We start from the raw sequence: 13,417 nt of genomic DNA on the forward strand, positions 1-13,417 counted from the left end.
GCATTGCAGTGCATTTTGGGAGAACCAATGTCAGATATTAGTGGCGTTCGCTTTGCTCCCTTGTCGACCACATTTGGATCTACCAACCGGCGCACCAGGTTCGTTTTGAACCTCGCTGCCTCCCGTTCGGGCATGAGCAAGAGCATCATTCAGAGCTGATGGTGCAGCTCAAAACAACAACACGCACGGGCAGTTATTATAAAGTCTAATTATTATGGTAACGGTATGTTCGTTTGGTTCACGGGAACTCGTAGCTCCCAGTTGGTGAATTCATAACAACGACATCAATGCATTCGAGTAGATCTTGAAGTCGGGACAACTCTTCAACCAAAGAGATTACGTTTGCAATCCATAATGAACGTTTACAAACTACGAAACATACATTATACATACGTGTGTGACTGCTAACAATTCACTATGGGGAAATTATACAGAAAGATGACTGTTGACATTTGTATCATTCACTGTCTAAATCAGCTGACGAGAAGGTTATATATACGCGGGTATCATCACACTGGTCCGACTTTCCCACTTGGAACTCCGATTTAGAGGGTCATTCTAGTGGTTATTTCCCACTCGGGAACTCCTATCTCCGAGCTTCCGACAGCCGCCGAACGCACCATTGACGCTAAGTGGGATGCTTGGGACCAGAGTGCTCTGTTTGGGACGACCCAACTCCGACGTCACCCCCTTTGAAGTTGATATGTAAAACAAAAAGGGTTAGGGTTAGGGTTTAAGGTCTCAAGCATTCCACTTAGCATCTACCTAATTATTATGCAGGCATCATCACAAGGTTCTGTGTGTATTTGTGTATTCATATTCACTGAGGAAAGCATAAGCCCAAGTCAATTCTAATATTCTATTCAAAGGACGACCCAACACAGCGAAGGACTGTCGCTCGGAAAAAGGGCTAATGTGTAAATTAATATTATTAGTAGTGTTGTATTTTATAGTACTCTATAATTTGATAGACATTCATATGAATTGTTATTAAATGTCATATAAATTAATTGTATAGCACCATCCCGCTTTAAAAGTGGTGAGACGAGGGTTAGAGTCATGCTGAAAATCAAAAATATTGTATGAAATAAATCTTTAAAATAATATTATTATGTTCATTAAATCAATTAAAATCTTAAAATTCGTCTCTATCAACCTATTTCAGGCTGCATTTGGTAACTGTTATTTGCTGATTTATTTCTGGGAGCTAAAACAGCATAGGTACAGTAGGCATACGCCTAGGCCTACACATTTTGTGGAGAAAATAATTCTCCAAGTCCACATATTCATCCATGGTAGCCTATTAATCAAGAATCAAGATACATTCTTGAAAATTCTTCAAAATCATCAAGCAAACACAAATTGCTCGCCATCACCTAAGAGGACACAGGTTTGCGTCCTCTTTTGGGTGGGTCAGACTATAAGAACAACAGAGGGGTTCGCCACTCTTTTGTGTTGCCCACCTGGTCGAATTTAAAATAACATTTTGTCCGAGTTTGAGCTTGCTTAAATCTGCAAGTGATCCTTAAAACTGACAATCACGGCACTGGTAGGAAGGCCATCTCTCATTCAAACTTTGCGATATATTCCGCGCCTTCCTCCCCTGCTCCATGAAAAATGGACTATTCATCGAGCATCATTGATCTGTGGGTCACATCAATTTCCACTTCGATTAACACAACTGCAGAATTACTTGCCGACTGTAGTCCACATCCACCTACACCTGGATATCAAAATAGGGTAGCGCAGTCCTTTTCAGCCTCGCGTTCTATCAAATCATATAAAAAACATGATAGTCTAAATAATGGCTATTCAATACATCATTTTGAGTATAGAAGCGGGGAGAAGGATTTTATAACGGTAGCACAGTGGGATGCAATAAGGGAGAATGGCGAACGGCAGCTGGTGAGCTTCATGTATATTAATGGTGAGCTTTTTAGAGCAGATTCCTGCCGTATTATGCATTTTCCGGCCAAATGTAAAAAGAACAAGAACAATATCATTTTATTACGAATCCTCAACTTAAGCATGGTAGAAAGGGGTTTAAGACGAAGAACGGATAGATAAACAATATTGTCTACTTGCTGTAGAGATTTACCGGTACACGAGAATAAATATATGGTTATGTGTAAATTGTGTGTCTCATGGCCTTCTTTTGTCTCGAGATCACATCATAGAAAGAATATAGAACATAGAACATAGGTTAAAAAAAAAAAAAAGTAGATTTTTGCCGCATTGATTTATTTGCACAGCTCGTGCATGTAATGCCTGTGTTTGGCCAAAAGATGGCAATATATGCGCAACTCACTCAAACGTACTCTACGAGGGATCAGTGTTTATAAAATCACTTGGTAAGACAATTTAAAATCTAAAACCATTTCTCTGATGGGAGCTTGAGTAAAGTTATTTTTTAATTCAAAGTATTTTTTTTCATGAAGAAGATAACAACTTTTTCACATCTTGAAATGGGAAAATAAGTATATTGTCCTCGATTGAAGTAAGATGGAATTACTAATACAATTTGTTTTGTAACTGTAGGACTCATTGTTTGGTCCTCTTTTGTTTTGTTTTGTTAAAACGTTCAGTGCCATAATCATGTTTAGGCATTAGCTCCATGCTTTTTACATTGTGAGGGAATTATCCCTCTCACAATAGAGACTCTAAGTTGAGGCTTACAGTAACAAACAATGTTAGAAAAACAACTCAGATATTTTAAAACGACTGACCCATTTGCTCAAAATAGACCCCTTACTATTACCACACCAATTTCACCTTTATCATCTACAGCAGGTAATCATTTAATCTGTGGAAATTGTGTTGTGAAACGGTGCTGAGAACATGCTGTCTTGTCAAAATGCTACTTTGGGTAATTCGAGGGGCCAAAGTACAACCCTGTCCTCAGCAAGAGTGTTGTGGAGTGGAGTCCTATGTTACTGTGTGGCGTGTGTCTGTGTGATCTTTACCCAATGCTGGTATCTGCTCTTATCTGACAGATGAGAGGTATAAAGGGAGGACGAGTGCTGCTGCTGAATTAACTGGCCTGAGTGACCTGTCAGTTGTACACTATCATGAATAAGTCCACAAGCCTGAGGGTGCGCTTGCCAGTGCTGGTGCTGGTGCTAGAGGTAGTTCTCCTAGTTCTCTACACTACCTTTGTCACTTATGATGACAATGCAAATGCCAAACTACAAAACAATGAGACCAACCCCATGGACAACTCCATGTATCGAGACTATCCCTACTTTGCTGACGTGCAGGTGATGATCTTCGTTGGCTTCGGCTGCCTGCTTGCCTTCCTCCGACTATATGGCTTCAGCGGGATGGTCTTCAACTTCCTGACAGCCACATTTGCCACCCAATGGGCCATTCTGGTGCAGGGCTATTTCCAGTTCTACTCTGATGGCAAGATTCACCTGGGAGTCATCAACCTGCTCAACGCTGAGTTTGCCTGCGCTGTGGTGCTCATCTCGTTTGGGGCTGTACTGGGGAAGACCAGTCCAGTGCAGCTCCTGGTTATGGCCCTGCTTGAGGTCCCCATCTTTGCTGTGACAGAGTGGGCTGTGCTGAAGTACCTCAGGATCAATGATGCAGGTGGCTCCATCCTCATCCACCTGTTTGCTTGCTACTTTGGCCTGGGCGTCACGTTTGTGCTCTATCGCCCGAGCTTGAATGACGGGCACGTCAAGGAGGTCACTAGTTATCAGTCAGACATCCTGTCCGTGCTGGGCACCCTGTTCCTCTGGGTGTTCTGGCCCTCCTTCAACTCCGCCCTGACCCTCAAAGGCGACGACCAGCACAGGGCAGTGCTCCACACCTTTATAGGCCTCAGCTCCTCAACTCTCACCGCATTCGCCCTTTCAGCTGTGTTCAACAAAAGAGGCAAGCTCACCATGGCCGACATCCAAAATGTGACTCTGGCAGGAGGTGTGACTGTGGGGGCCTCCGTGGACATGATGATCACGCCCGCTGCTGCGTACGGCTTGGGGATGATAGGCTGCACTGCATGCTTCATGGGATACAGGTACCTTACCCCATTTTTGGCCCGCCGCTGCAGGATCCAAGACCAGTGTGGCATCCACAACCTCCATGGTCTCACTGGCCTTATATCCTGCACGGCTGGCATTTGCGCCATCCTCCTGGCAAGCGAAGAAACCTACGGCCCCAGTATGTACCAGATCTTCACCCACCGTGCCCCTGTTGAAGGAGATCCAAAGCTCTTGGAACTCCAGCAGCTGATCCCAGGGCTGAAGCCAGGCCTGGGGCGCAGTGCCAAAGAGCAGGCCCTCTACCAGGTAGCAGCCATCTTCTCCACCATTGCAGCAGCTGCTGTTGGCGGGGTGCTGACAGGCTTTGCACTGAAACTGCCGTTTCTGGCATCGCCATCTGATGAGTTTTGCTTTGACGATGAGCTTTTCTTTGACATGCCCTCTGACTTTGACAACGGGGGAATGGTCAAGGCCCCAATCAGCTCTGAGGACACGACCAAGGTCTGAGATCACACTTTAACCCTGTGTAGTGGACAGTGTGTTAACATTACTGGAGGAGAATTAATGTATGAAAGAATGATGGTGCAAAACATTGCACTTACAGAGGCAGTTCCAACCTGCTACCCTCTCTTAAACGGCACCATGAGAGGAGTGAACGCACTGTATTGAGAATGTTATAATGATTGTCATATGTCATAAATTCGAAACAAATCATGTTTGCAAGAACATCATTAGTGTCATTAGGATGAATTAACTTAATTGTGTTATTTATTTTCTCAGTGTAACTGACTTTGGCTAACAATAAAGCAAACCACAACGGTTAACTGTGTATCTGTATCACTACCTATCTTCTGCCATAGATTGAAGACCCATCTCTTCAGGCCACATCTTAACTGTCCCTCCTAAAGACCTCTTCATCCCTACTATCCCCCTGTACAGTTTCTCTACTGTAAATAAATTGATCAAAAAATTCTTCCTTCTTCTAGCATTGTGACTGGCCCTGGTCATGCCATAGATTATTTTTTCTTATGATGACTGATAGATAGATGATTCACTTAGTTAAACAAATGTATTTGTTGTAAGTCGCTTTGGATAAAGGCGTCTGCTAAATGCCAAAAATGTAAATGTGAATGTATCTGAGGCTTTTATTTGTATACATTCCTGCCAGCTTTCAAGTTCATTGACATTTTGGTGTGCAAAAAAAAAAAAAAAGGTGCATGTGTCAATTTACCTAAGGCTTCTTTCAACATGTCTAGTGGAGAGCAGAAATAGCCTATGCCAGTTTTACAAATGTATTTATTATTGTAAAATGATATATGTTTTGTAAAATACATGACATGTTGAGACAAAGTGTTATTTTGACAGGGTGGTACCTTCAAAGATACTGTCTGTTAAATGTTTTATACTTGACAGTCCTATAACTGTAAGGACTTGACAAAAGAGCACAAACAAACACTACTGTATTTAGCAACATACATACTGTATTTGAGACGCTGAATGAACAATTCAATATGGGGATTGATTTGGAATATTTATTGTTAAATATATTTCTGTATGTTGGGTGTGATGTTTTCAATCTAAAAGCATACAACTTTGCATTTTGTCTTTTGATGGATTTTACTGTATTGAAAATAAAATATAATATAATGAACTATGTTATATTTGCCATCTATTGCGAGTTTGCATGTCTATTGGTATCCTGTTGTTACACTAAAATCTAATTTCTGTGACCATTCACATACCTTCACTCCAGTTAATACACCAATACACTACACTAAGTCATTATGCCAGTTATTTAGCAACTTCTTTACATGTTTTCCAATATAATGGAAGCATTATAAGCGGAGTGGGAGTGAGTGGGAGTTTTTGGCTGTGTTTAAGCAGTGTTGTGCTCAATAAACTTGATTTTGGAGTGAACTATCATGTCAGCCTGTGGCAAAAACATACATTGTAAGAGACATAAATGCCTCAGTATGAAAAGTGTATATTATAGTAAACATCAATATATAATAGGTATATAGTTTTTTAGTTTTTACCATGAAATCTTTATTAAATATATAGTACTATATATATCAGTCTGGGGAAGGCTATAAAATCATCTCAACAAGATTTGAGCTCCATCAGTCCACTGTGAGGCAAATCATTTAGAAATGGAGAGCATTTAACATGGCAGCAACTCTGCCTAGAAGTGGACGGCCTTCTAAAATATCCCCAAGAGCCACAAGAAAAATAATAAATCAGGTAAAAGCCGAGCCCAAACATAACATCTAGAGATTTGCAGACCTCCCTTGCTGCATCTCAGGTAACTGTGCATGCTTCAACAATAAGAATAACACTGAATCGAAATGGCATTAATAGGAGGGTTGCTAGGAAGAAGCCTCTGCTGTCAAAAAAGAACCAAACTGCCCGTCTTAACTTTGCCAGAGACCACCTGCACAAGCCTGAAGGTTTCTGGAAGTCCGTTCTCTGGACAGATGAGTCCAAAATTGACCTTTTTGTTCATGATCAAAACTACTAAGTTTGTCAAGATCTGGGGCTGCTTTTTCTCCTCTGGACCTGGACAACTCCACATCATTAAGGGAACCATGAATTCTGAGGTATACTCGGAGATTCTTGAACAGAACATCAAGCCATCAGTTAAGGAGCTAAAGCTGGGCTGAAAATGGGTCTTCCAACAAAACAACAACCCAAAGCATTCAAGCAAATCTACCAAAGAATGGCTCAGGTGAAAGAAGATTTGTGTTTTGGATTGGCCAAGTCAAAGTTCTGACCTAAAGTTCATGCCAGACACCCCTCAAACCTCACTCAATTGGCTGAGTTCTGTAAGGAGGAGTGGGCAAAAATCCCTCAAAACAGATGTCAGAGACTGATTAGTGGCTATACGAGACGTTTACTCCAAGTTATCGCTGCTAATGGAGGTGCCACAAGTTATTGACTGAAGAGGTTCACGTATTTTTGCACACATGAAATCTGAGTTTTTGTTAAATAAACCACTTTCGTTAAATAAACAATGAAAATATCTCTTTTTTTTTTGTTTGTGTCCTTTATTTGGAATGTCTTTATTATGAATTGGGGTGTAGATAAAGATTTTATAAGTTCATTTTAATATTTGATACAAAAATAATGTCCATCCCTGTAGGGTTCACAAACTATAAAGCAGCACTGTATATTGAAGGTATTTTGATTTTGAGAAAAGTAGATACGAAGGTATTACTATATGTATTCACGTAAAGGTATTACTATATGTATGCATTGTATATAATTGTGTCTAGATAACCCTTCACCATGAAAAATAATAATCCATTATCAGTCATAAGGTGAGACTAGCACTGTACATCCATACCCATCATCCCACAGTTGGCTTTATCTGACAAGCCCCTTTACTGATACAATTTTGCTGTGATTATCCTGAATTCTTGAAAGGCTCCTGTCAGTTAAAGCATACCCAGTAATCAAATCAAATCAAATCAGTCAGCAACAATCAACAAGTCAACAATACAATATAATATAGTAATACAAAAAGTGACAATAGTATTAGTGCAATAATGTGCAATAATGTCAGGTGTGCAATAAGTTGAGCAGTCTTATGGCCTGTGGGTGGAAAATGTTCTTGAGCCTGTTGGACCGGGTCTGGATGCTCTGGAACCTTTTGCCAGAAGGTAACAGAGAACAGGGGTGGCTGGGGTCCCTGATGATCTTCCCAGCCAGAGGTCCTGAATGGCTGGTAGCTTGCGGCCATTAAAGTACTGGGCCGTTTTCACCACCCTCTGAAGAGCCTTATGGTCGAGGACGGTGCAGCTGCTGTACCAGGCGGTGATACAGCCGGTCAAGGATCTGGGGGTCCATACCAAATTTCCTCAGCCGCGTGAGGAAAAACAGGTGGTGGCACGCCGTCCTGATCACAGAGTGGGAGTGGTGTGAACATGTTAAGTCCTCGGTGGTGTGGACACCACAAACTCTCTCCACTGCTGCCCCACCGATGTGGATGGGGGCGCAGCCCCCCCCCCCCTTTCTTCCTCCTAAAGTCCATGATCAGCTAGTTAGTTTTACTGATGTTCAGAGAGAGGTTATTGTCCTGGCACCAGTCTGCCAGGACTCTAACCTCATCCCTGTAGGCTGACTCGTCGTTTTTAGTGATCAAGCCAACCACAGTGATGTCATCAGCAAACTTTATGATGAAGTTGGAACTGTGCGTGGCCACAGAGAGGTGGGTGAAGAAGGAGTACAGTAGGGGGCTGAGCACACAGCCCTGGGGGGCTCCTGTGTTGAGAGTCAGAGTGGTTGAGGTAATGCTGCCTACCTTCACCACCTGGGGTCTACCTGTCAGAAAGTCCATACGCATAACCATAATCAGTTCAAGCATAATCATTTCAAAATTCCTTGATAAATATTAATAGCTGTATATTGTATGTCAATGTGTGCCGTTTTAGTCAGGTTGTCCAGGATGAAACAAGCCCTTTGATAAAAAATTAACCTTACAGTATACTGTATGTATATACTGTATATACTGTATATATGTATATATACCATATGGGAGATCTGTATTTGCTTAGGAATGAGTTCACAGTTGAGGTTAATTTAGAATGAGTTTATCTCTGTTTATCTCAAATATTTTCAGCCCCATTTCTTAGCTGTTTACCAAAACAAGCTGGTGGGATGACCGCTTTGTTGTTGCTTGAATCCTAGATGCCCCTTAACATGGCAGAAAAAAAAGAGAAGAAAGGAAATACAAACATTTAGCAATTAGGTGAAAAGATAAAAACAGTTGACTGAGATGGTAAGAGTTACTGTACAGTATCAACGGATTCTGGTTGTTGGTTCACCTGCATTGTGAAATGTTTTTTCCAAATGGGCAAAATCTATTTTAAAAAGCTTTTGTTTTTGTTCTCCCAATTTGTACGTTGAATTTCTTTGCCAGGTAAGATGAGATCAGAACTGTCTTGCATAGACATGGTTGTGAGAGAGAGGCCTTTGCCTTGGTTATTGTCTTCACTCACTTTGTGTTTTTTCTCACTCAGTTAATTTAGTGTCTAGGGAGCCAAATGCTGCGCTGTGCATGTTATCTACCAACAACACTATCTTTTATCCACGTTCAGTTTATGATCTTAACTACAGGTCAATAATGATACTGTACCCTACAGTATCAGCAGCTAATATAATGGTGCAAGAATTGCGGTGCTGGCTTAAGGATCAAGGAACTCTGAAGCCCTTCAATCACACTCCCTCAGGTGTTACTGTGATAATGAATGATAGCCATGGATTCTTAAAGAATGTAACTTATAAATGCCTCACATGCTCAGTTCAACTGTTTTAACCGATCAAAATCCAAAATATAAGCTTGTTTTACTTGATTGTTTATAACACTGTATATCTCCAAATCATCCTCAGTCCTTGCCGCCATGGGTCCGTCTATGAATTTAAGAGTGATTCAAATATTTTCAATATTTTCTCCAAAAAAAGCTGGTGGATTGATCAATCACATTTATTTGTACAACATTTTTTACAAAGACAATTGTCTCAAAGTGCTTTACAACAACAACAATACAACAATACAAACAATAATACAATACAAACAGTATTAACTAACACCGAACTATAAAAAAGCAAGCCAAGGAAAAACTCCCCAGAGAGGAGAAAAACAGAGCGCAGTGGGAAGGAAAAAACCATGGGAGGAAGAAACCTTGAGAGGAACCAGACTCAAAGGGGGACAGAGTAATATTCCAGGAACTGCAATCTAGCACTGAGAAGCAGATAAGCAGAAAAGAGGACAATACAAGATTAGAGATTGTGGAAAACTGAAAATCTGATACATTAAACAGTACGAGAGAAACAGCATAAAAGCATCTACATTTTTTATCAATGCTTATTGAGATAAGATGCTGAACAATATAAAGTACAGTACAATGCAGAACATCAGCCTCTATATTATTGAGGAATTACCTACATTAATAATGCACAATATGGAATTGATTGTGGGTAAATGTAACATGTTCTGAGCGTTATCTTGGACGTACAGTACACGGTGGTCACATGTGGTTGGCATAACCATTCATCTTTTCATTAGTGTCCTTGCCAATGCAAAATAACCATAGTTTTGAACCTTTGTGAAATAGAATACTGCTAGAATACCAATACACATAGCAGAGAAAAAGAGGACAACACAAGATTAGAGATTGTGGAAAACTGAAAATCTGATACATTAAACAGTACGAGAGAAACAGCATAAATGCAGGTGGACTGGTAGTATCCTATGAATAAAGCACACATGAAAGGCTGGACGGCAGAAGGAGGTCGGCAAAATAATTAAATTAACATTTTAAAAATGTCAAATAATGCTCATGCTTTGATCGGAAGCCAGTGCAAAGACACAAGTACTGGAGTAATGTGATTATACTTTTTTGGGGCCCTTTTTGAGTTTGGAGTAATCAAGTTGTGAGGATACAAACGCACCAAATGATACAAAATGATACAAAATGCTTAATCTTAGATATTATGTTACTTCGATGAAAGAACTAAATTTCTCAAAATGGTTTTGATATGTGTATAAAATCAGAGATCAGGGTCAATCGTAATGCCAAGATTTTTTACTGCCTGCTTAGGAGTGATCCTGCAGCTGTCAAGACTGTGTTAGCATACTGTCAAATAGTAAGTTCCCTGTGTTTCTTTGGTCCATGGATGAGCATCTCAGTCTTGTCCGAGTTGAGGAGTAGAAAGTTCCCCGCTATCCACTTTTTAATGTCCAACATGAAAGCTTCTCAGGCATCCAGCCGTGGTACTTCTCCTTGTTTCATTGAAATATTTGAGTTGAGTGTCATCTGCATAACAGTGATAATGTACACCATGATTACGAATAGTCTCACCTAGGGATAGCATATACAAAGAGAACAAGGGCCGAGTACTGAGCCTTGCGGGACACCAAACTGGACCTAAGCTGAGGTTTTCTCTTCCAGTAGAACAAACTGGTATTAGGTAGGATATAAACCACACTAACGCTAAACCACACAAACCAACAAGATTCTCTAATCATTCTAAAAGGACAATATACTCAACAGTGTCAAAAGCTGCGCTAAAATCAAAAAGTTCATGGACAAAAACAAAACCCTGGTCTGAAGCCAACAATAAGTCATTAACTACTTTGACTAAAGCTGTCCCAGTGGTATATTGGGGCCTTTAACCTGACTGAAGGGTCTCATATATGCTATGCTGTTTACAAAATGTAGTGAGCTACTGGGTTACTGCTTTCTCAAGTATTTTCAAGAGAAACTGCAAGTTAGATATAGGCCTAAGGTTTTTAAGAGTTTCTGGATCGAAGTTTGGCTTCTTCAATAGTGTTTAATGACTGCTACCTTAAGAGAACTAGCATATATCTAGCATTGGAACCCATAGGCCTGGTGGAAGTTATTTAACTAGACTAGTAGGAATAGGGTCAAGTAAAGAACTGGATGGCTTAGAGGACATAACCAGTTTGCTAAACGTCTCAGGTCTAATAGAATCAAAAGCTACCAAAACAATTTCTACCCTATTTCTCACCATATCCTGGGCACTGGGGAGTTCCAACAATTCTACAGATTCTCCAATACTCACCTTGTTCGTAACTGTTCTATACAATTCTACAGATTCTCCAATACTCACCTTGTTCGTTACATTTCTACACAGTTCGACAGATTCACCAATTCTCAACTTGTTTGTCACAGTATCCAATGTAATCTGATTTCTGATCTTCTCTATTTTTTCATAAAGGTCTTTTCCATATAACGTTATCACAGTTGAAGTGATTGGCAACTTCATTTGAGCCAGGCAGCCTACTTGCAATTAGAAATGAGGTGAAAAGATAAAACAGTTGACTGTGATGCTAAGATGGGCTGATGTATCAACGGGTTGTTGGTTTACCTGCTTTGTGATGGGTTTTTTTTCCAAAATAGGCAAAATCAATTTGAAAGAGGTTTTGTTTTTGTTCTCCCAATTCTCCAATTTGCCTTGGTTACAGTCCTCACTCACCTTGCTGTTTTCTATCACTCACAGTTCATTTATCTGGGGAGGCAGACAGCCAAATAGTGCGCTTTGAATGTTATATACTAACACTAATATCTATCATCCATGTGTAGTTTATGATCTTACCTTCAATAATTATACAAGTTCATATCAGCAGCTAATATAATGGTGCAAGAATAGCAGTGCTGGGTTAAGGATCAAGGGACATTTCTCTGGTACAGTATGATATAAGGTAATAACAATGATACTGAACAGATAGGTTTTTATGACACTATCGACCAGTGGTCAGTGTCTTATCATTGCGATAGTCTGCTGACAAAGCTAAGAAAAAACATACTGAAAACGTTTTTTAGTTTTTTTTTAAACTAAAGTCCAACACTTTAGTCCAAGTTCATCATAGTCATTATTTTTTACCAAGTATAATGTACCCCATACAGCGCCCCTAATCCATGCACACAGGGCAACTCTGGGCAGAGAGCCATGGAGGATCACTGTGTTTCCGGGTACATGAGGTCAAACCATTGTATTATATCCACATAATGTTTATTGAGGCACAATAGCATGCTATTCATTAGAGAGAGAGTGGCGGTGGAGGGGGTTGTATTGTAAGGCAATGTATTGTATTGAATTGTGTTGTTGTGTCTGTTTTGTGAATTCTGCTGCTCAATATAGAAATAATACATTAAAAAAAAAACATTGAAATAGAGAGGGGCACCACTTCACACCAATGTGAACAGTCCTGTTCCATTTCTGTGAGAAAAGCTTTGTCTGCACAGATACTTTAATCACATGAATAATTAGTGCTTATCTTTATCTTTTGCTTATTAGTGTAGAATTTTGTCCATACAGTAATTTTTTATCATAGCCTATTGAGATAAGACGCTGAACAATATAAAGTACAGTACAATGCAGAACATCAGCCTCTATATTATTGAGGAATTACCTACATTAATAATGCACAATATGGAATTGTTTGTGGGTAAATGTAACGTGTTCTGAGCGTTATCTTGGACGTACAGTACACGGTGGTCACATGTGGTTGGCATAACCGTTCATCTTTTCATTATTGTCCTTGCCAACGCAAAATAACCATAGTTTTGAACCTTTGTGAAATAGAATACCGCTAGAATACCAATACACATAGCTGGTTCTCAAAAGAAAGAACGCTGGAGACCTGCTCTGTGCTGATATAAAACTTTGTTTAGGGGTCATCGAGAACATTGTCGGGATTTCTAAATCCAATGTTAATTCCCTCCATCTGAGACACCCAACGCACAGTGCGGAAAAGCAGCTATCTGCAATGATCAAATTCTAAAGTTTTCATTGTTTGTTTTCAAATAAGATTGATACCAGCAGTGACTCAGTAAATAGTAGTGACCGCCAATTTCTTTCCATAGATGATAGATTTGTTGAAATAAAACCAAAATGAAACTGTTGGA

General features: G+C 40.1%; 1 protein-coding gene across 1 annotated transcript; it reads left to right on the plus strand.

Moving 5' to 3' along the window:
- Positions 1-3,068: 3,068 nt before the first annotated feature.
- Positions 3,069-4,493, plus strand: LOC310803645 (ammonium transporter Rh type B-like; the record flags this gene model as incomplete). Its single annotated transcript, XM_083668499.1, has 1 exon — positions 3,069-4,493. One exon carries the CDS (start codon positions 3,069-3,071, stop codon positions 4,491-4,493), a length of 1,425 nt encoding a protein of 474 aa, XP_083524625.1.
- Positions 4,494-13,417: the final 8,924 nt, after the last annotated feature.

The sequence above is a fragment of the Argentina silus genome, assembly GCF_951799395.1.
Source record: "Argentina silus genome assembly, chromosome: 4".
Taxonomy (NCBI): domain Eukaryota; kingdom Metazoa; phylum Chordata; class Actinopteri; order Argentiniformes; family Argentinidae; genus Argentina; species Argentina silus.